The following is a 27,585-nucleotide window of genomic DNA, read 5'->3' as shown; positions in this document are numbered from 1 at the left end:
CAGGCACCATTCTGAATACAACACTCTGCTGCAGGGTATTAAAAATGGTTCTTTCCTCAAAATAAAACCTTTAAAGATCCCTTAGCAGCTATTCAGGGACTGGAATTCAATTTCAATTCTCCACCCTTTGGCCAGCTGTAGATTCAAAGTGCTTACATAAATAATGAAAGAGTATGTACTTCACAGAAAATCTGATTTTTCTTTTGCAATAGAAATATGTGCCATAGTTACCCCAAACTGTATTTTTACTTAGAAGATACACAAAGCAATAAAGCACCTCAATGAGAACAGACCTTTTTTAAATTTTATTTTATAGATTGATTTGATATAAGCTTCAGGTAGACACACTAACAGCGTGTGAACTCTACACCTTCAAATCATAATACTCTATTTTAGGCTATTATATCTAAAAGCATGACTTCAGAAATTCTTTTATTACAAGTAGTTCTTGCACATGACTGTTATATTACAATAGCAAAAAATGTGTAAACTTCGTTAGCAGACTACATAAATATTAACTGCCTTGAAGTTATTATTTGAAATCAGAATATATGCTAAATGCTTTACATAAAAACTTCAGTCAGTAGCCTATGTCCATGAAATACTATTTTTCATTTCTTACTCATTTGCCTTTCAAGTTGCTTATCTAGGTCTTTGAAGGCGAAAACTTCAAATGACCTAGTTCAAAATTCAATCCACAAGACAAGTATGAAATACACTGAGAACCTTGGGCAAACCTTGAGATGTGAAATACTTCCACATAAAAAAGCCAACAAGCTACCAGTGGTGTGGAGCTAGCTGAAATTAAGCACTCATATTTGATCTTCTATAGAAAGAATTCACCCTGCTTATCAATACATTCTATTTTGCTATTAAAATGTCTGCTTAAAACAATATTTCTTTAGCTTTTTTTCATTTTTATGTAGCGCACACCAGGTCATTTCTATAGCTTTTGTTCTAGACTGGAGAGTTTGGGTGGCAGTGATCTATCTCACCATCTCTATCCTTGGAGTCTTGAATTGCAAAGTTCGAATCTAAGTAGATGTGCTTATACACATACACACCTGTTTAAGAGGATCATGTCATCAAATGAGGTTCTAAGTCTCCATTATTTTTGTTATTATTTTTAAGTAAACATGCTTTCTCAAAATGCTCCCTTGAAAAATCAGGTTTATTATGGAATCCTTAGTAATTTGTTATTCTTAGATTCCTACTGAATACCTAGCTACTTGCCATGGTTTTCATGAGGAAAAAAATACTTAGTAATTCTTCAGTAGAAGAATACTACTGCTGAAATATTTCTGAATCTTTTAGACATGTGAAGAAAAAAACTACATAGGTTTTCCTAGCAGCTACATAAAGTGGCTCAAGTAGCATCATTTATTATTCAGTTTGGCTTATGACCTTTGACATCTTTTGAAACACAAAAAACAAATCGCTACAAGATGGCAGCAGAGCCTGGCATACCCAGCTGGCTGGTGATGCTCTCAGCAGTTTGTAGGAAACTGAGCAGCAATCCATTCACTGTATTGTCTCCATCTTTCTCTGCATTTTCACTGAATGTACTATCTTCTCTTCACTGCCCAGACTTTTAAACTTGTAAAACAACAACAAAACTGTAAAACCTAGCAGTGATTCATTCCGATCTCAAATAACACTGTACATGGGCATTTGGTAGAGATAGGTAATGATTTTTAACAGCTCTTTCCCCAGGGGATGCCTGGGTAGGCAATGGGAGAGGTATCCACAGCTTAGGAGCTGTTTGTATTGCAGATGGTGGCTTGGCTAATACTATCTTCCATATACTGGCTGCCTGTGTCACTCCTGCTGAGGACGGTGGAGGGGATACGAGAGGGGCGTCTTTCTGTGCTGTTCTCCTGAGTGAAGCAACAGATCATTTTCTTCATGGTGCTGTACATATCCTCATCCTTGTAGGAGTAAATGATGGGGTTCATGACTGAGTTGAGCAGTGCCAGCAGCAGGAACCAGCGTTTCACATGCTGCACGCCACACTGCGTGCAGTTCAGGCCATCCAGGAGCAAAACTACCAGGCCTGGGGTCCAGCACACCACGAATGCACCTGGAGGAAGACAAGAGGAGGCAACAGGTGCTTAATCAGGTCTTCCCTCCCCACCTGAGCCAGAGGTATCAAGGAGCCAAAGGATTTGTTTTGTGGGCTGAAAAGCAAGCTTCTATCTATCAGAGTGTTTGAGAGCAGGCTTGTGAGAAGCTGAGGATCTCCTTGACTTTCTGCCATGTTCCACTCACTGGCTTATCTATTTACCCATTAAGAGCTTGCATTTATCTCCTGCTTATGAAACACGATGCAATCTCTGGCAGTTTTCCAAACCACAGTAGAAGGCTGCTTCAGTCATTACCCACCTTTGACAGATGAGGAAACGAAGGTCCCTCTCCAAGGTAATGTATTCAGAAACTTCTCTGACTCCAGGACTCACCTACTCCCAGCTTACACTCTTTGGTTCTCTACATCAGACTTTCTAAATGCTTCCTTTAAAATCTAGCATGATTAATTCAGACCTCAAATAGCCCTGCACAAGTATTGATTTGAGACAGGTAATGAGACAGCTATCGGAGACAGGTAACGATTGTGGCTAAGTCACTTGTTCAAAAATTTCATCCTTCATAAATTCATATTGATGCTCAGTAAGCACTATATCTTTTAGACATATTCACAGGCCATTTGCTTAATCACCTGCTCTAGAGATAGATTTTTTTTGTCACAAATAAATCTTTCATGGTGAAATCATTAGAAATGTGCTTCCTGGGCTGCAATGGAACATGAACAGTTGTTTCTAGCCATTGGATTACACTTACCTTAGAAGCTTCCTGATGTTTTTCTTGTAAAATATGAGATGTGAGTTCGATATTCTGCTATTTCGTTATTATAATCTCAGATACCAGTAATAGCTAACCTTTCTTCTGTGCTATGAGTCAGACATTGATGTAAATACTTTCCTTGACAATACTGTGAGATCAGCAATAATTATTATAACCCCAGAAAATGAAGACACTTGACCAAATAGCCTTTCTTTTTTTCTGAGCTGGTCTTGGAGCTGGAACTCAAGGCCTGGGCAATGATTCTGAGCATTTTTGCTCAAGGTTTAGTGCTTTACAACTTGAGCCACAGTTCCAATCTGGGTTTGGGGGGAAGTGGTTCATTGGAAATAAGAGTCTCATGGACTTTCCTGCCCGGATTGGCTACAAAATGCAATCCTCAGATCTTAGCCTCCTGAGTAGCTAGGATTACAGACGTGAGTCTCTGGTACCTGGCTGATCAAAAGCTTTAAAGGAACATTTAATTTTGAATACAGACAGTCTTTCTCCATAGGCTGGGTTCTTGGTCACTATGTGATGCACAGCCTTAGTGTGATGTGGTTGCTTTAATTTCAATGTCCTTAGAGTAGACTTGCTTATCCATTCAAAACATATTCATCTCAAGCTTGCAATGTGCATGGGAGTAGGTGAAGATCATATTCTTAGAGCACTAAGAGCTAACATAAGAAACAGAATAAACAAACCTATAAAACTATAATTCTGATGAGAGTTATTCCTGGATAATATTGTTCTTTCTGCTTTATCCTTCTTAGAGACATAATATCAAGCAAGACAAGTAAAGAATGAGAAAGCAGTGTAAGCCTGGGAGGCACCATGACCATTGGTCACATGAGCATACCCCACTTCTTAGGAATACCAAACTAAGCAAATGACGTCACTTCTCTGAGTCTCCTTTCACCTCCTATATAAAGTCCGGATAATAAGCCTGACTATAGAGGATGGATGTGTGGATATGAGGATCAAAGGCAATGGGCAAGAGAACCCTGTTGGCTCTAACAGACAGTGGAATCAGGAGATATTTTTGTTTCTGCAAAATTCAATGTCCAGGAGCCAGTAGAGAACTTTAATTCTCTACTTGGTAGTTACAGCTCTATTTGTTTTCACCATGCTGCCCTGTTTTTGTATTAACATGTGGTAGGGAACTGGAAAGCAGAGGTTGGGATTGTGTTTATTTACTGTACAACTCTGGGGCAGCCATATTATGGCCTAGGGTTTGGTCCTCAATTGATGACTTTAGGCTATATCTGGACTTCTTAAACTTCAGGTCATAATGCCTTAGCAGATATGCAATAAATTTAGTGGATTCATAAACATAGTGGAGCTGTTGTTGTTTCATTTCCTCTTTTTAAACAAAAGAATAAATGAGGATAGAATAGCTCACTGCACATTACAAAAGGCTAAGGAATTTGTTTCATTAGTTTGATTTTGATTTTGATTTTATATCATTTATATGTGCATTCATTATGAAACAAAGTATATTTCCTATTGTTGGCCTTGATCAAAACTTTGAAAAATAACAATTTTTAGACATTCTTTGAGGTCCCAACTAGCACCAATGATCTGTATTTCTCATAGAGGTAGAACTTTTATTCTCTCTGCTATGCTCTGAAGAGAGTCATTATGTTGTCAAGAGAAAACTACACAAGCCAGACTTAAAAAAGAAAAATAAAAAACTTTGATATGAAGAGCCCATTCTATAAAAAATTGTATAATTACAAAGAAATCCCAGTAGAAGTATTCCAAGGTCCTTGTATTAATAGAAAGAAAAGTAATTTATTAATATTTGTTAAATATACACCACAATTTATAACTTCAAACCAATAGAAGGTGACAAGTAGAATTAAAAGAAAGGAAAAAAGTCTCAAAAGAAAATAAAGAAGTGAAGAAAAAGTGAATCATTGAAAAATAGGAAGAACAAAGTAAGATGTTGGAAATAAATCCAGATATTACAATAACAAAAATCAAACAAGGAGGTGAAGGGTAAACAAAGGAGGAGGCTGCAATGCTTGGTAAGAAATGTATGCATTATCCTGCCCATGTAATTGTAACCCCTCTGTACAGTATGTTCTCAAATAAAATAAAATTAAATTAAAAAAAATCAAACAAAAACTGTAATATATATTTTAAAAATAACAAAAATCAAACAAAAACTGTGATATATATTTTAAATAATTTAAATCCACTTAATATTATACCCATATGTGGTTAAACAATCAGAAAAAGCAAGAAGAGGCTTAACATAGAATTTATGATATGATTATCTCTTTAGAAGACAGCCACTGGGGACCATGAAGTTCTAATATTCTTCAAAGAACATGTTAAGCACATATCCTGCACACTTTATTTATCACCCTGACAAAGCCAAGATACCAACTTGGGCATCCAGTCATGGCCTATGCACTCTGCCTACATGCTAAGCTGCTCAATGGTGGTCCAAAATGAGTGAAATTAAAATGAGTGAAAAGAGGATTACTTCTGGACTTTAAAGTTCCTTTTGTAGTGTCTCATATCTGTCTGTAGACATCACATATATCACAACTAAGTCTTTCTTTGGCTTGTTCACCAAACAATGAAAGCAAATCTTCTTTGACAGAACATCTCAAACCCCCTAGACTGCTGTTTAGCAGAGAACAGAGTCAGAGAACAATGCTTTGAGCTGACTATTATACACATCAGCAGTTACCCTGGGAAACATAACCACCAAGACTCCTCCACCTGGAAGCCAAGTTCTTAATTCAAACGTATCTTAGAAGGGAGACAGTCTGTCTACCAGTTTGGTAGAAGATTTTACTATGTACCAGTAGCTAGTTAGGAAGCCTGAAAGAGTTAGAAAAAGATAATATGTCAGGAATGGTTCTGGTCTTGGGGATTATAATCTTGGAAATTTCAGAGAGAAGTGGGAGAAATCAGAAACATACAAAGGGTAATCTGTACTAATAATTACAAGGTGTGTGTGTGTGTGTGTGTGTGTGTGTGTGTGTGTGTGTGTGTGTGTGTGTGTGAAATCAGTTTATCCTCTACCAGTCTAGAAGGAGGAATGAAAAGGAATGTTTTTTGTATATTTTGCCTCCATGTTCAGACTATTACTGCTGGGAACCAGCTGGGTTCAAAGAAGTCATGGCAAGCTGAAATCACCAAGAAAAAAAATTGAGCATTAACAAATTAGAAAGGGTTCATAGAGCCTATCTGGAAACTAGTAGAAGAAATGATATATGTTTCTCATGAAGAAGAAAAGACTAAGGGAAGACAGGATGTATTAACTTGACAGGATTAGTCAGGTGACCTAGTCACTCTAAACAACCTCTAAAATTGTTTTTCTATTCTCCATAATGTGCCAATTAACATATTGCCTGAAAGGCAGTTGCACAAAGAATGGAACACCTATCCTGAGCCATTCCCAAAGGCCACATGGAACAAATGAGGAAGTGTAAAGTGGTAAAATTTAGATTTAAGACTTCAAGTAAATGGAGAAATTTAAGAGGAATGTGTTTTACAGCTGGCAAAGAACCCTCCTTGACCAGAGTATTTCTGTTTGTCTTTAAATAATAAATTGTTAGTTTATATTAGTTATATATTTCCATACACTTACAATATATTTCAATCAATCTCACTCCTTTTATCATTCTCCTTTACCCATTCTTACCTTCCCCAAAACAGTTTCAAAGGGTTTTATTGTTCTAGTCTCATAGTTGCAAGCAATCTGTTTTGACTATTTTCATCCTTCTGATTAGCCCAACCCCTTACATTAGTTAACCCCCCACCACCCCCACTCCCCGTCGTCCTCCTCAGAGACTATTTCTCTTTCCCCACAATTCAATTCCTCTATTGACTGACAGCTTTCACCAAGGTATTTCTTTCACTTGGACCATCCTAAGATTCACAAAGGGAAGGTATTTTTTTGCTAAAGGAAAGATAGGTTGAGTATCTTCTGAACTCTATTCCAAGTATAAAATTGCTAAGTTCTAGAAAACTATGAGTTTCAACTCCCCATCAAATTCAAGTACATTTGACTTGCTTCCCAGACACACAATTGTAAGATGGTATGGCTAAAACCTGATCAAGACATGTTCTCTGTTGGTGGCTCTCCAAGTTAGCTTGCCAACTGAATTGCCAAGGGAGCTGTTTAATAATGCAGATTCTCCTCTGGCATCAGCTCAGGATCAGCGTCTCTGGAAATGCAGAGGACTAGAAGATTCCCTGGGTGATCATAATGCATGGCCAGTGAAGAGATAAACCATATTTCTTTGCTGGCCTAGTACAGTTTAATCAAGTTGACCCTAACAGTAAAATTGAGGTTCCATATAGACTTAGCAAAAAACAAACCATGGAAAAGAGAGAAGAGACAGAATTCTTTAAAACAAGAAAACAAGTATCTCTAGGGATCAATATCTTCAACTTGCATTTGGAAAAATGTTTGGGCACACATGCATAAATCAGTGAACAAGACCTAGCTGTGAAAGTGGTCTAGAGGCAAAGCACACATAGTCTTCCCCAGGGCTCCGTCAGCTCTTCGTTTCACCCTGCCAGAGTGCCTTCCGTCTTTTACTCTAAGGTCTATTTTTCTTTCTAAGCTTGCTCATATTGTTTCTCCTCCACTAAACTTCTTCCATCTTTCTCACGTTGTGATTGTTCCCTTGCCTCAACTCCTCTGGTATTTCCTGCTTGAAACATTCAAGTAGCACTGCACATATGACCTGCTTAATTTCACACTATCTTTTCCTGAGAACCTTGGGCCAGGAAGAATTCTCATGTTTTTATGTGCACTTTCCATTAAAAACCCACAGCTCTACAATATTGCTTTTCTTATTACTATCCTGGTCAAACATATGAAATTGATGTTTAAAATGGCTCAATCATTTGCTTTAGGTCAAGAAGTCAGTAAACAGAAAAGTCATAATTTGAACGTAGGCCCAGTTCTTCCCCCATGCAAGCTCTTTTGTCTTTTGTAATACTGGAGGTATTACTTCTTTCTTTCCCTCACCCTTTTCTTCCTCCTCCTTCCTTCTTGGTACTGGGGTTTAATCTCAGGGTCTCATGCTTGGAAAGCAGGCACTTTACCACTTGAGCTTAACCCTAGCCCAAGAGGTAGATTTTCTTTTTAAAACATCAGGTCCTATCTTCCAGGACTGATAGACCTGTTAATATTCTTAGAACTAAGTACAGAGCCCCATACTCAGCAGCAAAGGAAGTGAGTCAGGTGAATGTAACTGACAAACACTGGGCTAGGTCCTATAGAAGCTGCAGCCCTGGTGATGTGGACAGTGGAGAGTCCTGCCCTTCAGGGGCTAGCAGTGATGAAATTGATCTTGATGAGTCACAACTGTCAAAGTAAAGCTCGACTGAAGTGACCCTCAGTTGAGTTTGGTTGGAGTGATCCTCGTAGAGCTGAATGCTGAAGCGTCAGCAGCGAGTGTGCAGAGGTGAGAAACAGCATGATGCATTTGGGGAATTCCAAATCATTAGATGGTTTGAACCCAGGTAGGTGATTGAGGAAGTAAGATGAAGTCTAAAAGGTGAACACGAACCAAATCCGGAAGAACCGTATGCTTAGTACTTAGAAACTTAAATTTATTGTACAGATTAGACACAGTACGCCCTTTTCAAGAAATTCATCCAGAAAACTAAGCCTGAATGCCCTGGACATCCACAGTATGTAATAAGTTAACTTTCCTCAAAGCATTGAGAATGGTATGAATGATGTCCCATCCTTGAGAGAATTAAGAAAATATTTCTATTTTCCATGGTTCATAAAAAAGCCCCAAGGAGAAATGTTAGATCAAAAGTTTTTCAGACTTAGTAGCAACTCAGTGGGCTATAAAATCAATTTAGTTGGTTGCACCCAGCAGTTTTATAAACATGGAAACACAAGACGACACCAAGTTCACTAATGGCATATTTCATGAAAGCTGTGATTCAGAATGTACACTATTTTTTATTGTGCATCACAGTTTTTAGAAGTTCAAAATGTACTTCTATACATCGGTGCTTTTCAGTCCTATTTTAACCTGTGCACTCATGTTTATTCAGCACTATTCACAATAGCCAACTTGTGGATTCAAACTATGTGCCATGCAGGAACAAATGGATAAAGAAAACATGGTCACAACATCATGATGTGAGAAAATAGATCAACTGAGATCATGTTAACTGATATAAGCCAGGCTCAAAAAGGCAAATACCACATGTTTTTTTTCACATGCAGAATCTAGACTGTTTAAAAAGACACAAAAGCTGAAGAGGAAGTATTTTGTAAGAGAAAGGGGCCAGTAGGAGGGGAGGATTGAAGAAGAAAGGGTAGTTGGGCAAATAAATATGACCTAAGTACATTATATACAGGTATGAAAATGTCATAACCAAGCCTATTATTTTGTACAATATATGCAAATATATTAGACTGTGGAGAAATAGTTGTAATGAAAAGGAAGAGCAAGTTGTTTTTGTTTTTGTTTTTGTTGGTCATGGGGCTTGAACTCTGGGCCTGGGCACTGTCCCTGAGCTCTTCAGCTCGAGGCTAGTGCTCTACCACTTGAGCCACAGAGCCACTTCCGGTATATTGGATGTAAGTGTCTCTTGGACTTTCCTGCCCAGGCAGGCTTTGAACCGTGATCCTCAGATCTCTACCTCCTGAGTAGCTAGGATTATAGGCGTGAGCTACCAGCACCTGGCTGGGAAGAGCGGTGGAAAGAATACATGATGCTTTGGAATGGATGGCATTCCACTTCTGAACCTACCTGACATGTAAATACATCAAAGCAGCAACTGGAACTTCTTCAAAAATGGCTTACTTCTTTTGGGGGGTTTGTCTAAGCACCATGGAAGTGGTGATCATCTCTGGATGTTTAAGCCACAATAAGTAAGTGGTCAATGTTTTGTTTTGGTGCAGTCTCAACCAGATCCTTTAGGAGGAGGTCTCTTCTGGGATCTTGAGGACTACTTTGGTCCTGTGGTGTGGGGATGATCATAGTGAAGGTGCAAGGCTGTGGTAGCCTTGTGACAAGCTTACTCTGTCAATGTGCCTGCCTGTGGAGGAAATAAGCCTTGTGGTAAGGTAAGTCTTGTGTTAACACGAAATATTGTATCAGAACCCATGTCTCCATCCCAGAGGCTGCCATCTTCCTTTCAAATCATTTCTTTTTATAGAGTCATACTTTTCCCAAAGGAACTTTCCCTTTAAATTTCAAAAGTAAGAAAGACTTCTTTGATTAAAGGAAGAACTGTAGTGTTGATAATGGGGGGGTGGGGGGAAAGTTGTTGATAAAGTCATTCATTCCCATCTTTGGCCTCCACAGCCCTCCTCATCAATACACATCCATAAGCACACTGTGGCCCTCTTGGCTACTGATTTTAAGAAGTCGGTAGACATCTGCTATAGCATGGTAGTTCTTTGAAAACTTAGAATCTGTGGTGTGATTCAAAATCTTACATTTTAGAGCAAAGCTGTATCCATATGTTGAGGACCAACAGGAGGCAAGTAAAATTCCAAGTCTGTTCCCACTTCCATCACAATCACCTGGGATGTCTGCTACCCTTCAGATTGCTGCCAAAGAGAAGCTGACAGAGTGTGATCTGGGCATCTCTAGTTGTAACCAGCTCCCTGGAAATGTTTCTGGGTGAAATTTGAGAAACAACGGCTGAGGCAGAGAGATGTATCTGAGGCCTGGCTAAAGTCCAGGTGAGATTGACCAGGAACTGAAAAGGCAGAGGTTTAGATAGGTTTGAGGGGGGAAAGGAGGAAGGAACTGAAGACTTGGATTTAGCAAGCGAGGGAGAGGAAAAATAAACCGAGATGATTTGAGTAGCATGTGGTTGTGACTAGCAAGCAGGGGAGACAGAACCTGTTTTAGGAGCAGAAGACAGTGTTTCAGTTTTAAGCAGTGGGTTCTTAAAGAGTATTTGTGGCTCTTCCATGTCTAGAAAGCAACCAGAATGCGCTCAGGACTCTCAGAAACACTGACTTGGGAGTCATTAGCAGTAGATGGCAAGTGAAGCCATATATACCTCTAGAAACAAATATTGACTAAGCAATCACCCGCCTCGAGCTAATTACTAAAAGTGAATGTGTTCATGATGATGAAGTTGGATAAGAAGTCCAATTTCCTCCTATTGCCAAGTGGCAGGTCATTTATATTGATCACTTCTAGTTATTTTTTCTTTTAGCTGTGTTTTATCTCCTTTCAGTACCTGTTTAAGGGATGTACTAATAGTCTAATTAAGGTATAAATGAGGTTCCCTTTAGGAATCAAATAAACTAGTTTCAGTGCCACATACTCAAAATTCAACAATATACCTGGTGCCAGAGGTTCATGCCTATACTCCTAGCAACTCTGGAGGCTGAGATCTGAGGATCATTGTTCCAAGCCAGGCTGGGTAGGGAAGTCCATGAGACTCTTATCTCCAATTTACCAAAAGCCAAAAGCAGAGCTGTGGCTCAAATAATAGAGCACTAGCCTTGAGCAAAAAAAAAAAAAAAAAAAAAGCAAAGTTCAAGCCCCAGTCCTCTCTCTTCCATTCTCTCTGTCTCTCTTTCACACACTCAATAATATGAGTTCAATGTTAATAATGAATCATATACTAGAATATTCAATTATAGTCCTAAGATGATGTTTTAATGACTACAATTTAAGCTAATAAGAAAAATCAAATTAAATTTAATGCTTTAAAGAAACAATTGCAGGGCTGGGAAGATGGCTCAGTGGTAGAGCGCTTGCCTTGCATGCCTGAGGCCCTGGGTTCGATTCCTCAGCACCATATAAACAAAAAGAAAAAAGCCGGAAGTGGCACTGAGGCTCAAGTGGTAGAGCGCTAGCCTTGAGCTGAAGAGCTGAGGGACAGCGCCCAGGCCCAGAGTTCAGGCCCCACAACCGGATCCCCCCCCCCCCCCAAAAAGAAACAATTGCAAAGAAAATATTAGTGACAACTGAAATAAAAGGTCTTTCAAAGTCTCTACATCAATATTATGTTTAAATCATCTATAATTCCCCCTCCCCTACTCTAATTTGGAAGCTTGTAGAACAGCTAGGATAAATCAGAAGGGAGGACAATGCTCCATTTCAATAAAGTACCTTCACTAGAATGTGTATTCCTGGGGTTTTGGTGACAAACAGAAAGTACAAAAGATTGGAGTCAAGTTGTATGAAACCTGATCTTTGAGATTCATTCTTTTATACACCTGTAGCCATATTTTCATCTGTTTAAAAATTCACACATACAATTACCAAAAAAATCTTGACATGTAAGCGCGACACTAAACATCCATAATGACAAAAACAGTGACAAAATAGTCTCATTTTGGCACATGGACTACTAATTTCATCAAACAGGATACATTTTAAATCTTTTCACTCTGTTATTCTTTTTTTTTTTTAGTCTAGGAAACGACTGCAATGCATAAGCAATAATGCTAACCTAGCAAGCCACAGAGCTGTCTGATTTACTAAAATAGAAAATTATAGCTTTACATAAAAATCAGGTTGTGGGCCTCATTCTATGGATGCTCTCTTCTTACTTGAGAAAGTAAAAAATTAAAGGCAAATAGCTATTTTGGGTTAGATGCACTACATGTATAAGCCATATATCAACAGAATATTCATATGAAATACTCTCATAAGGTTAAAGAACATGTTCACTGACTCAAAAATAACACTTCAGATATGGCCTGCATTCAAGTCCAATTCCATTCACTCACAGCAATTTAGAAGTCAAATACTGAGAAAATGGATTGGCACAAAAATGGAAGGAATGAAAACATATACTTTTAGTCGCTTTGACTTTATTTTTATTGCAGAATATAAGGAAACACTAAGAGACTCCAAACAGATGCTGAACAGTTAAATTTTCCGCAAATGATTCATTTAACACTACAGTTACCATTGTTAGATCTTTTGATTCTAACAACCTGTTTTTAGACACTTGTTTTAAATTTGTAGCCAACTTTGGAAAATTGAAAAGCTTGATGCCAAAGGGTTTATAGAATAAAATTTCAAGCAGAACCATACTAGCTAGAACCACAGCCTAGACTTAATTGTAGTGTTTAAATCTGAGCAACAGCTGGAAACCATAAACTGTATAAATTAGAAAACACCATCTCCACCTCCAGATTCCACTTTAAGCATCCTATGTGTCGTACCTCAGAACCTCACTGACTATTCTATCCAGGGCTCTCTGGCATCTCTGGACAAGTATGGAGTCAGCTGTGTGCCTTCGTAAGTAGCCCTTGTTTGGTATAATCCTAAAGTCCAACAGCTGTCAAGTAGTCTGCACGAGGATCTGAGATTCTTCCCACTGGAGTTACTTGTTTGAATTAAGTTTTCTGTTGCACTTTAGCTAGAAATCTTGTGCTGTCAGCACGTCATAATTTGCATTACAGATACTCTAGAATCGGAGGAAGGGTAGTAACAATGCTCTCCTTACCAAGAGGCGAACCTGGAATAACTGTGGTGGGATAAAGAGCAGGAACAATGCTGTCAAACATAGAGCAACTACAGAAACTACTTCTCATTGCATACTTACGGCCACTGCTATTAGCCATAGCACTACTTGCTTCTGTGCTCAGAAATAACCTTATATCCTCTGCAGAACAATAGTCCAAGCAATCAAATAGAATTCTCCCTTCAGAGAAAAACCCATTACTATTCCCGTGATATTGTCAAACCAAGATGTCGGATTCTAAGGTAGGCTGTGAGTTCAAAGGCTAGTTTCTGACCAAGGCCAATTCAATTACCTTCTTGGACCTCCATTTTCTTTTTTTAATTTTTTTTTGTTGTAATTTTTTAGATGATGTACAGTTACACAAGTCAGATAGAGTATATTTTGTTTTAGACAATGTCACCCCTTCCCACACTGTCTCCTAGTTTTTCCCTCCTGTCCCCACCCATAAGTTCTATAGTTCATTTTTTTTTTTTTTGGTCCGGTCATGGGGCCTGAACTCTAGGCCTGGGCGCTGTCCCTCAGCTCTTCAGCTCAAGGCTAGCGCTCTACCACTTGAGCCACAGCACCACTTCCGGCTTTTTTCTTTCTGCTTATGTGGTGCTGAGGAATCGAACCCAGGACCTCAGGCATGCAAGGCAAGCGCTCTACCACTGAGCCACCTTCCCAGCCCCCTATAGTTCATTTTCAATATAGTATCTAGTCAGTATCACTGCTGCATTTGTTCACTCTTTGTCCCACCATTTCTGTGCCCCCTTACATTCCTAAAGATAGTTAAATAAACAAACAAAAGGAAAAGAAAGCAGAAACAACAACAAAGAAAAAAATATCTTATTTTCCTTAGCAATAGAATAAACATGATGACATGACCCAACAGGAGTTTTATGAGCATTTAATAAGATAGTTAGTGGAGAGTACCCAGCACAAAAGACATGCAGAAAAATGTTAATTCCGAGTACTTAGATCGTGGTGGTTACTTCATTTGCTGGGCTTCTTAGACAATTAATTTGTGCTTTGACTGATATTGCATGCTCACACATTATACACACGCTGTCTTAGAGCATCTTCTGCTACTATAGTAGAATACCTACTGCTAAATTACAAGCCATAGAAGTTCACTTGGAGCTTGATAATGAAGCATGGTGCCAGGATCTGGTGGAGGCCTTTGTGCTATGTCATCACATGACAGAAGGGCAAGTCAATACATGTGATCCCTGGAGGGAGCAAGGTGGGGCTGAACTTACAAGTTCCCGTTTGTCATTTCTTATAAAATGTTTATCAGAAAAAAATCAACTATGAAAGCTGTCGATCAATAGAGGGTTGGGGTGGGATGGGAAAAGATAAAGCAATAGGTTGGTTATTCTGATAAAAATACACATCTGAGATACTATGTTGAAATCCCTTGGTGTAATTAATACATGCTTAAAAAATGTAAGAGTGCCAGGAAAATAAAACACGCTGTAGGGGCCAGGGGCTAGGTACCAGTAAAAGGAAGGAGAGCTAATCTAATCTCAGAGAATGAAGATCTGCATCAAACCATCTTCCAGACAGCAGAAGCTAAAAAAAAAAATCCTTCTAAGTAGAATCATCCTTTCGCTTTCGTGTGCTGTCCTTGCACAAGCTCTGCTTTGTAGTTTTTAAGGTTGTGGACTTAGAATGTAAGCGACTACATTTGCTAAGCATTGCAATTAAATAAAGCCAACCGAGCTCTAAGGGATGAATCAGGAATGAAAGGCTTTGAGATCACTATTGGTGTTGCAAGGCCATCCTCCACTCAGTATAAGTGCCAGAAGATGGTCAGGGATACAGGGAAAACACAAATCATTTCTAGATGGGCTAATTTTAGGATTTCATTGTCTTTCATGAAATGAAGTGACCCCACCACCATTATTACTACTTAAAATTAAGTCCAAACAAGACAAAAATTAGTTCTGTATCTTCTGTTCCCCTTCCCCCCCCCCAAAAAAAAAATAGTTTCTAGCTCTGCTCCCAAGTTGGACACTAAATACTGGCGCTGAACAAAAGAGAACACATTCACTTCTTTTTCTCTTAATTTCTTTTTTTCTTGTCTTCCAAGCTCACAGAGTGAAAGTATGTAGGCAAGCACTGGACACATGCTGAGGTAAGACTGTTGTGAGTACACTTTGCTAATTCTCAAGTAACCAACTTCTCTAATAGCTCATTTTGCTCTTTTATGCTTTCTGTCAACAGTTAACAGCAAGAACAAAACGGCAAACCTTTATAGTTTTAACTAAGCAGGGTATGGTTCAAAGGACCATTCAAATTCTATTAAGTACCTTCTTTTTATTATGCTCAAGTCTGATCATATCTGATTTGGGGGAAGTTAGAATTTGTTTCAAAGAAAGGTAACAGCATCTTTGTTATCTAAAGATTCATTAACATTTATTTTGTCACCGACAAAGCAATGCTAGGAAGTGCACACTGTTCCATCCCAAGAAAATGGCAGTGATGACAGATTTTTTTTTTTAAAGCAGGAAGGCCAGAGGTGCAAATATAGACTTGTTTTCTTAATTCCCTTGTTTGTCAACTGCTTAGCTGTTCAAATGCCTGCCCCCACCCCTCACACAGACTATTCTTTTTGCTTGCTTTCATATATTTACTTTTCTTTTTCCTTAGGAATTCAGATGGTATCCTATTTGTGATAGCAACCCCATCTAAGTAGGTAACTCCTCAGACTTAAACAATAACCTTGATTTCATTGTTCAGATTCTGGGTATGACATTGCCATCCAAAGAAAAAGGTTGAGCCCCTATCTAGAGCCAACAATAGTGATAATTACTCATGATACATGTAAATAAAATAGACACAGATCAATTTCTCAATCAGTTCCTGACTTTTCATAGTTTAGATCCAAACTGCCTCACTGGAGAAGCCTTTTTTTCTTTTTTGTCACATAAAATAGCACTTAACCTAATCATTCTCTCAGGTACTATTCAGTATGATTTGCTTATGTCATCTGCAATTTTTATTTTGTTTATAGGTTGGTTGGCTTATTACTAACACCCCTGCTGGAAAATGGAGACTTTGCCAACTTAATTTCCCCATGGGTATAGTGCCATTCATTTCCCCTCTGCTGATTCTGACTCCATGAGTATGCTCAGGCAAATACGCAAAGTGCTAGATTTTATACAAACTCAGATCTTTTATCTCTTAATCTGCCAATCCAAAAGTCTGATAACCATAACTGCTTTTATCCCACTGAGAAAATGGAAACCTTCTGCTGGGAAGAAAAGACCTTCAACTCTGATACCCTCTGGAGGCTTATGTGATAATGAAATGTAATTTGGTAATAATGAATGGCCTGGTACCTACAGAACCCTGTGAAAAAATTACTATCAAACTCCTTCTCAAGGAAAAAAAAAACTTTGACAAAGCACAATCTGCTTGATGACTTATGTTAATGAACCAACGATGCAGGTTAACATTCCTTGGGAACCTTCTCACAGTTTTTCACAGCAAATGTTTAAAGTTTGATAGAAAGACTATGGGAGAATTTGTGTATTTTTAAATTTTAGTCTTTAATTTTCAATTATGTTATTATCTTTAAGTAGTTGTACAAAAGGATTTTAATTGAACATATCAAAACTATGACTGCAATGTATTATTTTTTTAAATTATCTTTAAGTAGTTGTACAAAGGAGTTGCCATTCAACAAAGCAGTTGATGCATACAATGCATCTTGATCAATGTCACTCCTTTCGACATGTTCACCCATCCCTTCCAACTCATCCCTTCCCTCACTTTTCTTAATTTAGTAGAACATTCATTGAGTTTGTGACTGCAGTCTCCCCTTTTCTTCTCTTCATTCCTCTGTGCCTCTCCAAAGTACAATGTTCCTTGATCCATTTGTATCTTAAGCCTATAGAAAGCACCTAGGCAGAGGTGGGAGCATGTGAAAGAATATAAAGTAATTAACTTATGAAATTTAGAGGTAACAAAATGTAGTATTGGTAAATAACTCTACTAGAGATAGACTGAGAATTCCAGGTCCTTGAGTGGGAAGCCTGTTTCGTATTAAGACATTGTTTCTGTATTAAGACATCATTTCTAATTTCCATTGCTTCATTGGCCTGAGAGGCATATAGCAATGTTAAATTCAAAGGTTGCTTATGCTAAGAGCATTGTTCTTTGGAACCATCCAGGGTTCCTACAGAAGATATAATACAGATTGCTTCAATCTATACTGCCGATCATAGACAACACCTCATCCCAACATAGATATAAATGCTAAAAGTATTTTTATTTCTTCCCCTAATCATAAAGACACTGATTAATCTCCGTAATAAGTAGTGGGAAGTCAAGATAGTAAAAGATACTATTCTTGCCTTCCAAGAATTTGCCCTCTAGTTGGGCAAACTGAGCATATACATAACTGTCATAAGGTAGTAAATGACACATGTCAAATCAGTGAAGTCGACAAATGAGGCCAGCACAGAGAGGAGAAACTGCAGGCTGGGGAAATGGAAGAATTAGAGAGACATGATGGAGTCATGAAGGAAATAGAGGAATAGAATTTTCTGGTAGGAAGAATATTTGTAAGTTGCCCCCCATCTTTTGGACAAACACATACCACACACAGATACAGCAAATACCTTCAAGACTAGGTATCGTGTGTGGTACTGTCATGATGACAAATGGGAAGAACAACTTCCAGGGCACATTTCACCCAAATTAACTACAGCCTCCATTATCTTAGTAACCGGAGACACCAGGGCTCTTCCCCTCAACACCAAGTGTTACAACCTGGAAAAGCCTGAGGCTCTTCTTGCAGTCCCTGTTTATCCATACTGGGGTAATTCGAACACTTTTTTTTTTTTTTTTTTTTGAGATGAAGTCTTGCTATATTGCCCAGGCCAGCCTCAAACTCCTGGCCTCAAGTGATCCTCCTGGCAGGAACACTCTCTTCCAGCTTCCTGAGGGCTGAGACTACAGCCACTCTGAGTACACTAAATACATTTAAACTATATCACATCATAGCTTGAAACCACTGTTGAAAAAGTTACTTTTACTAGTTCTTGACTTATTAGAATTGCATCTGATTAGTAACTCAACTTGTACAAACAATAAATATTTTGTAAACTTCTACAAATAGAAATACCAGGCAAGTAAATAGGAACACTGAGAAAGATAACTGCAAGTGTGAAGGATCTCTAATACTTTGACAAAGGGACCCTAGGATACCATCTCACACTGCGGAGCTAATGACATTTTGATAGCCAAATAGTAAAAATCTCATCTTCTGTCTGTTAGGGTCCCCTTCCTCCATGGGAAAAACATTCAAACGTCTTCTCTCAATATACTTTTTTTTATATTTCTCAAACTGTGCTTTATTGTGTAAAATGACTAATTTGGTATTTTTACCCGTGGGCACAGACATACTGGAGGATTTTATCAGTAAGATAAATTTGGGGGGCTGAGAAGGTGGCTCAGTGGTAGAGTGCTTGCCTTGCATGCATGAGGCCCTGGGTTCAATTCCTCAGCACCACATAAGCAGAAAAAAAAAGCCGGAAGTTGTGCTATGGCTCAAGTGGTAGAGCGCTAGCCTTGAGCTGAAGAGCTGAGGGACAGCGCCCAGGCCCAGAGTTCAGGCCCCACTACCGGACCCCCCAAAAAAAGAAAAAAGAAAAAAGATAAATTTGGATAATATCTTCTAAACCTTATCTCCTCATCTGTAAAACAGACAACAAATACCCCTCCAGGGCTGGTGAGGTCTGTGAGAGGTCGTATAGAAGGTCCTTCTGTGTGGCACCTGGCTTTGGGAAGTCATCACCATCTTGATCAAGACGCTGAGCTCTTATGACTCTTCCAGGAAAGGACTATTATAGTCTGATATTTGGAAACACAGTTGTCAGAGGGTCATACAGTGTGGTGCTTTAACAGCTTGGTCTCTACAGAGTCAAGCTGTTGGGTTTATTGCCTCTGGGAAATTTTAACCAGTGTTGACTTAACCTCTACTAAGCTACCCATGCTTCAGCTACCCTATATGTTCTATTGGTCTCAAAAGGATACCCACCAGTTGCTGTGGTTACAGGGGCTAACTGACTTCTCACACAAGGCCATCCATTCTTGGGTTGATCCTGTTCTCTAGCTTTAAAAATGAGCAGAATCACTGAAGAAGAAAGAAGGATGGCCAATAGACACATGAAGAAATGTTCAACATCCCTAGCCATAAAAGAAATGCAAATCAAAACAACATTGAGATATCACCTCACTCCAGTTAGAACGGCAAAAATCAAGAACTCTAACAACAACAGATGCTGGAGGGGATGTGGACAGAAAGGAACCTTACTGCATTGTTGGTGGGAATGTAAACTTGTTCAACCACTTTGGAAAGCAGTATGGAGGTTCCTCAAAAGACTCCACATAGAGCTCCCCTATGACCCAGCAATCCCACTTTTGGGCATTTACCCTAATGTTTACAAACAAGACCACACTAAAGCTACCAGCACAACTATGTTTATTGCAGCATTATTTACCATAGCTAAGATATGGAACCAACCCAGATGCCCCTCAGTAGATGAATGGATCAAGAAAATGTGGTATATATACACAATGGAATTCTATGCCTCCATCAGAAAGAATGACATTGCCCCATTTGTTAGGAAATGGAAAAACTTGGAAAAAATTATATTAAGTGAAGTAAGCCAGGCCCAAAGAAACGTAGGTCCCATGGTTTCCCTTATTTGTAATATCTAGTATATGTATGAGTCAAGCGGAAAAGGTCAGACAATGTGATGTCAGGAAAATGAACCCTTAGATGTGTATTTTAATGTTTTTTTCTTTCATGCATGTGTTTCTAACACATTTATAAGATTATCTCTTTGTTGCTTTGTATGTCCCTCCCCCACAGTATAACCCTTGCTTTCACTATATTTGATGTCAGTATAACTTGTGGAGGAGATGGGGAAAAACCAGTTGTTTAAGGATACAGGTGGACCTGTTGCAACAATGAGAAGTACAAGTTGTCATGTCCAAAACGAACTTTACAACGTTGGTGCGGGGGGGGGGGGGGGCTAGGGGGGGGAGGAAGGAGAAGGATTGGGATTAGGGGGGGAGGGGGGAGGCTGGGAAGGGATGTGAAGGGTAAACAAAGGAGGAGGCTGCAATGCTTGGTAAGAAATGTACACATTATCCTGCCCATGTAACTGTAACTCCTCTGTACAGTATGTTCACAAATAAAATTAAATTAAAAAAAAATGAGCAGAATCAAACTTAAGAAAGGCTGGAAAAAATACTAAGAAACCAGCACTACCTGACTTGCAGAAACCTACCGTTGTTTTCTACAAAATCTGAGAGGGGCAGTGACTTTGTAAAAATGAATTTATTCAGTTGTTCAAATGAGATGAGTAAAAAGGCCCGAGTGGCAGAAAGAGCATGTTGAGACCTATCGAGCAACACATGTCTATTATGGAACTAGCACTGCTGCAAGTGTGTGTGTGTGTGTGTGTGTGTGTGTGTGTGTGTGTGTGTGTGTGTGATTATATCTTCTAGGACAATGAGATCCTATGGAATATATTGCCGATTTACTTTCATGTCCCTGAGTTTTAGCACAATGACTAACTTAGAGCAAGCACTTCATCTATATTAATTTATGACTGAATGACCAAATGAATGAATAAATGAATGGTTTAATGATACATGCCCAAATGTAAGAAGACCTTCGAATACTAACAGAGGGTTGAACAGCAGCATTCAACCCATGAATAATCAGGTAGGAGCTAAGGCAAATGACAAGGTAAATGAACAAGTGTGACTTTACTGCTAAATCAACACTTAGAATTACAAGTTTCTTCCACCTAGCTATCACAGCAGATGCATGTACTGTCTGAACTTGAGCTTCCTATGTGAGCAAAAAATAAATTTTCATAAGAATGGATAATAAAAAGCACAGAAGTGCCATGCCTATAACCTGGAATCTCAATTTCACAGCAATCTCCATTTTATGCATCTGTTTTGACTGAACCAAGGCTTTATGAATCATGTTATTTGCTTGGCAACTCTAATTACTCTAGAAAGAACAGGCATTTCGCAGGTCTTTTGCAAGACTGTCTTGCTTTATGCAAATGATATGTACTCAGGCAATTACAGTATTCAACGTTTGTACCTAGTTCAAATAAGATCAAGTCCTGTTGCCACTGAAAAGGAGGGCTGCCATACCAGCAGTTGGAACAAAATGTTAAAAAGCAAAAAAAAAAAACACAAACAAGCAAAAAATAAAATGGGAGAAGACTGGCACAGGTGGCTCATTTCTGTAATCCTAGCTACTCAGGAGTCTGAGATCCTAGGACCATGGTTGGAAGCCAGGTAGGAAAATCTATGCAACTCTTATTTCTAACTAGTCGGCAAAAGCCAGAAATGGAGCTGTGGCTCAGGTGTTAGAGAACCATCTTTAAGCAACAAAAGTTAAGGGACAGCACCCAGACCCTGAGTTCAAGCTCCAATACTGGCATAGACACATAGACACAGACACACACAGAGACACACAGACACACACACACAGGAAGAGAAAGTAAAGGAAAAAAAACAGGAGAGTAGTGAGGTTAAGAGAGGTATTGCAGATCATAAGCAAGCTAGCCCTTTCTTTATGCATCATATCTTATTTGTATAATCAAGGAGAGTGGTTTCTACCTTTGCATAGAAACACATGTTCTTCCTTGCACAAAATAGGTGAAAGGAATGTTATTTGGCGGTAAAAGAATTTTTCTGATTGAGAAATTATATCCTTAGAATATACACACATATATACACACATCTATACGTATATATGTGTGTGTATGTATATATCTCAGTGCTACAACATCTACTTGTGAAATACCCTCCTTGACCTTGAATGGTGGAACTAGTTGGCCTCATATAATAGAACATGGTTGGAAAATTCTCCTTAGGACATCAGAGGTCTAAAAAAACCCACTGGTCTTGACACATGTGGGGCATATAGAGCCGCAGGTTAACACCTGGAGAAACAGGTTATACTCACTTGGTTCCAGACAAAGCCCTACAGAATAGAGGACAAATAGAATCCTTAGGGAAGGAGGTATCTGACAGGAGGGTCACTGATGCCAACAGCCCCAGGCCAATTACCATCTGGTCATTATCCTCTTGGCATGAATGCTAAGAAATCTGTGCTGGCCAGTGCCAACACCTGCATCCGCGGTGGATGCTTTCACAAGTCACCCTCCTGCACTGCATTTTCCTCCATCTTCTCATTGGTCCCAATGGCAGTGATTCAGAATCTGTGTTTGTGTAGGGGTCATGTGTCCTTAGTTACAGAGAACGGTACCATGGCTCACCTGGTCAGTTGTCTAGGCCAAGCAGTTGGATATCATTCTTGGCTTCCCTCGCTTCCATTCCTGCATATGAATAATCATCAAGCATGTTCTGCCTCTTAATCTCTCTTTAATCCACTCATTTCTTTCCAACCATCCTATCCCTCTGCTAGTGGTTACGTCAGAACAAGTATCAAATCTAGTCTGGATTCCTTTGGTAGCATTTCAAATAGCTGTCCTGCCTCCTGTTTTACTCCCTGAAATTCATTCCCCAATGTGGCCAATGACCTTTATAAGAATCAAATCTCACAATAGTATCTACCAGCTTAAAGCCTCTCAGATAAGGCTAAAAGTCTACAACCTGACAAGCAGGCAGGTAGGTATTCATCTTGTCAGTTCAATGGCTAGCCTTGTTGCTCATCTGACCATCTTTTAATGACTTTTCCTGTCTTCTGTATTATTTGTAGTGCACTAAACTGAACATTCTAGCTTCCATTTCTAGGTCTTTGCCCCCCTCTGTCTTCAATATGCTTTACAGATCCACAATGCAGCCCCTTTATACAACCCCAGAGCTTGTAACACTTGGTTTAATACAATAATGTCTTACTGTGCAGGGTTGAAATAAACTATAAACATGGTTTTATCATTAAGTGATTATGGCCTACTTCTATCTTTTGAGGAAGGTATGGTTGTGTACTTTTACTGATAAGGAAATGGAGGCTGTTTAGGTACCCGTTCATCTGGAGAATCTCTTTAACGTGCTCTCAGAGTCCTGATTATGGTCTATTTTCTTTGTTTTCTGTACCATAGAGTAGGTCTGTAATGGAAAAGGCATGTCTAATTTTTGGTGGTCCAACAGAATATGCTTAGTTCTTTGTGAAGTTAATAAATAATGACATTGCTCAGTGATTTAAGAGCATATTCTGGAATGAACATGTGTGCATTCAAATCTCAGCTCTACCAAATGCTGACTTTGTGACCTTGAGCAAATCATTTAACTTTTCAGCCTAGAATGGTGATAATGATAATCCATACTTCAGAGAAGAACAAAGGAGTAAACATCTGTAGAGTGCTTAGAGGAGTCCCTGGCATATAAGAAGGATTATATAAGCATTTGCTAAACTATTATAAGCACTTAATGCTAATGAAGAAACCACAAGCACTTATAAAATGGAATGAACATCATTAGCTCAGTTTTACAGAAGGAGAATAACAGAGATAAAGTAAAAGTCCTTAAATATATGCTGGTCCTAGTATTAAATATCTTCAACCAAAACCTTGTTACAAATCATCAAACGCCTAGATCCACGATTCTTCACGAAAATATCATATCAGTAGACTTTGAAATCACCTACTTTGAAACCAGTAGATGAATGAGTAGGCACTTAATGAACTCTAAAGAGGCAATGATCCAAAAGTATTATTCAGATGGAACATACCACTTATTTGTATAAAAACTAAATTCTTATACATAAGGATAAACTGACAAGAAAGTTACAAGGGAATATTTTCTTAGTCATGAAAAGGTTTAGAGCCAAAGAATTTTCATTTTATGGTGAAACTTTTTTTTTTTTTCTAGTCCAGGGGCTTGAACTCAGGACGTAGGTACTGTCCCTGAGCCTCTTTGTGCTCAAGGCTAGAGCTCTACCACCTGAGCCACACAGCACCACTTCTGGCTTTTTCTGAGTGGTTTATTGGATATGAGAGTCTCACAGATTTTTCCCACCCAGGCTGGTTTCGAACTGTAATCCCCAGATATCAGCCTCCTGAGAGCCACTGTTACTCAGCTTGTGAAACTTTTCTAAACAGTGCACTGACAGTGAAAACTCTGCATCTTTAGGCTTCAGTTGTGTATCCCTCAGAATGAAGCAGATATCTCATTGAAATAATAATTTGGCTAGGAAAATTATATAACCAAAGATATTGATGGTACCAGGAGTTTGTGGAGTAATTAAATGCACATCCCTTGTCTAAGACACTGTGTCTGAGCAAAGATTATTGAAATGGGTACCTCCATTTCCTCAAATCATTGGCTAGTTTTTAGCAAGAGTTGCAGAAATATTAAAAACTTTTATTCAGAGTTGATCCTTGGCTATGCAAGCCTCTGTGATGTCTGTGACACATTTAAATGCTCACAGGAATTTACTCATGAAGAAACAATAACTCAAAGTGTACCATGATATCCAAATGGTATCCAGTGCTTCAATTCTGAACAGTTGTCCTGCCTTTTGTCCAGAAAAACAACACAGTACATATTGAGGTTTTTATAATTCTAATGTTCAATCTTGGGTTTTTTTGTGATATATCTGTAGACACATACAAACACACATACATATACATATTAGATCCTACTTGAAATATTAACATAATCATGGAAATATTTATCTAAAACATTTGTACAGACTGTTAGGGATCCCTTACAACATACAATGTTTGTTTTGCTCAGTAATTTAATCAAACATTTTGAAACAACTTAAAAGTCCATTAAAACTAAAAATCTGGAGTGCTTTTGGATTTCACTGAAGTTGGGTTTACTCTTTTAGAGGAAAAGAAAAACAGTGAGTCCCTTATTGGTTCTAGGAAATTTTTATTTGTTCTCTCTCCAAACTCCCATGTCCACAATTTCCGGTCATTTAATGTCTACTTCTTCATGCTTTAAAAAGGGACAACTACATCAAAGAATTTTCATTCCTTTCTGTGGAAACTATGGCTTTCTGCACATCCGTCTCTATTAATCTGCACATCCACGCATGTCCTCAATCTACAGGGTTCACAGGTGGGGAAAATCTGACTCCTTCTTAACAAAAACTGATTTCTTCAAGGCACCTGACCCAGGCTGAATAATCAAACTCCCATCACAAGATCTTAGCTTTTGGTCAGATTGGAATAGCTTAAGGGGAAATGTCAGATTCTTAGTCTCTTCTTAGAAATATGTAAATAAATGGAAGAAATACATCCAGGAGCTATAGGCTTCCACATTTCACAATATAAATGGAAGTTAGGGAAAATAAGTTTGGAAAGGAAGAAGACCTCATATTTTATAATAATGATTTTAATTATGAAAATGAACTTTCAGACATCATTTTCATTATATTCACTGTATCTTTATAAGAGAATTCTGTGGAAATTTTGTTGTTGTTTTGTGTTATATTTGTGCCAGTCCTGAGGCTTGAAATCAGGGCCTGGGTGCTATCCCTGACTTTTTTTTCAAGGCTAACACTCTACTACTGGAGCTATAGTTCTGCTTCTGGTGTTTGGGTAGTTAATTGGAGATAAGAGTTTCACAGATTTTCCTGGCTTAGAACCCAGATTCTCAGATCTCAGACTCCTAAATAGATAGGATTACAGGCCTGAGCCACCAGCACCTAACTAAAGAGATGGTTTAAAAGAAATGCCTTTAAGTAGATTAGTTTTCAAGTTAATAAAATGAAAAGCATTAGTGCAAATTGTAAACCAATTCTGCTTATCTATAACATTCTTTAAAAACTGTCCTCTTAAAAAATTATCTCTTAAGGTACTTATGAACAAGTACATTTTTTTCTTTATGTAGGTAAATGGGGGTAGAATTGGGAGTTCCTTTTGGAAGCAGATGCTAATAATAACAGTCCCATGTTTGAATTTCAAGTTTAGTATCACATTTGGCCTGGATTTCAAAGTCTTCCAGGGGTGCTGTTTTGTTCACAAGGAGGTTTTTCTTGTTTGAGCCCTCTTGCATAAGACTCTTGGAGGAGAGCAAAGAAAGAAAAAAGATTCTCTGCATGTCGAGACAAGAGGAATTAGTGTGCAAAAACCACCCAACAAGCAAGGCTTCAGTCTTCTTAAACCTTCTATCATAAAGGAGGGGGTAACAATGCTCAATAGGAAATGGACTCATTACCTTGCTTATGTAACTGTAACCCCTCTGTACAGTATCTTTACAATAAAAAATATATATTAAGAGAAAAAAAGACTTTTCTATCAAGGCAATGACAGTCATTCCTTAAAACTGGAGATTTAAGATGATAGCAATGACAAGTATCTTTTTTCTTTCTTACTATTGTTTCTAAAGTATTTATAATATACCATGTGATTTTTTTTTTTGTTGCTTTGTATGTTCTTCCCCCACGGTACAACCCCTGTTTTCACTGTATTTGATTTCGATGCCCTGTATCTTGTATATACACTTCTCTAATTTGGGAAGGGAAAGGGCAAAAACAAAATGCTTAAATAAGGATACAGGTTGGCTCACTGTAACAATGAGATGTACAAAACACTATGTTGAAAATGAACTTTATAACTTCAGCGGGGCGGGAGGGGGGGTGTAGTTTGGAGGTGGGAAGGCAACAATGCTCAATAATAAATGTATTCCTTTCCTTGCTCATGTAACTGTAACCCCTCTGTACAGCATTTTTACAACAAAAAAAAAACACAAAAAATAAACAAATAAAATTATAGTAATGAAGGTTAGAAAAAAATTCTTGACTTGGTTTTCACACTGCTAAAAGTTAGTTAAGCCTGGGTGGGTGGCAGGGCAGAGTCACAAGTCCAGTGCTGTGGAGGCTCTGGGCTGCAGGAAATCCTAACTTCCATTCTATCCTCACACTTGAATCTGCTCACTTTCTTTCACCTCATCCTCCCCTGCTGTTTTTAGCCCTTGCTGTAATCTCTAAGTAGGTAGGGAGAAGAGACCATCCTTAGACACAGGGTGGGTAAGCAGAAGTTTCTTTCTGTGATGAGCTTTCAACAAACTTTATTTTCTACTGTGACCTCTCATCTTCAGACTTAATAATAAACTAGGTTCTGGGAAGAGAAGAAGCAGAAAGGAGCCATAGGTCAAGAGTGTGTTGGTCCACTTTAATGCTGAAGGTGCAGTGTCTTAACTTTGTATAAACGGCACCATACACTGCCTTTTGCACGGAGAGAGGCAATGTAAAATAGCACATCTGATGGACAGTGTTAACAGACTCACTGATGGGCACGAGTAGTTAAATTTGCTTTGTACTAACAGTGTCACTCTTCCAAAGAGACACAAGCAGTT

General features: G+C 38.6%; 1 protein-coding gene across 3 annotated transcripts in view; it reads right to left on the bottom strand.

The window, feature by feature from the left end:
- Nucleotides 1-299: 299 nt before the first annotated feature.
- The window catches only part of Lpar3 (lysophosphatidic acid receptor 3), a 66,898-nt gene continuing 39,612 nt past the window's right edge, over nucleotides 300-27,585 (bottom strand). For all 3 annotated transcript variants that reach the window (XM_042678015.1, XM_042678025.1, XM_042678030.1), the window contains one exon: nucleotides 300-2,080. In XM_042678015.1, the coding sequence (XP_042533949.1) occupies nucleotides 1,752-2,080 (329 nt within the window). In that variant the 3' untranslated portion in view covers nucleotides 300-1,751. The remainder of the gene's footprint in view (nucleotides 2,081-27,585) is intronic.

This window comes from Dipodomys spectabilis, unplaced genomic scaffold (assembly GCF_019054845.1).
Source record: "Dipodomys spectabilis isolate Male_0828 unplaced genomic scaffold, ASM1905484v1 ptg000002l, whole genome shotgun sequence".
Classification (NCBI taxonomy): domain Eukaryota; kingdom Metazoa; phylum Chordata; class Mammalia; order Rodentia; family Heteromyidae; genus Dipodomys; species Dipodomys spectabilis.
The sequence above is the reverse complement of the archived record's forward strand: the minus strand, read 5'-3'. Positions and strand labels throughout refer to the sequence as shown.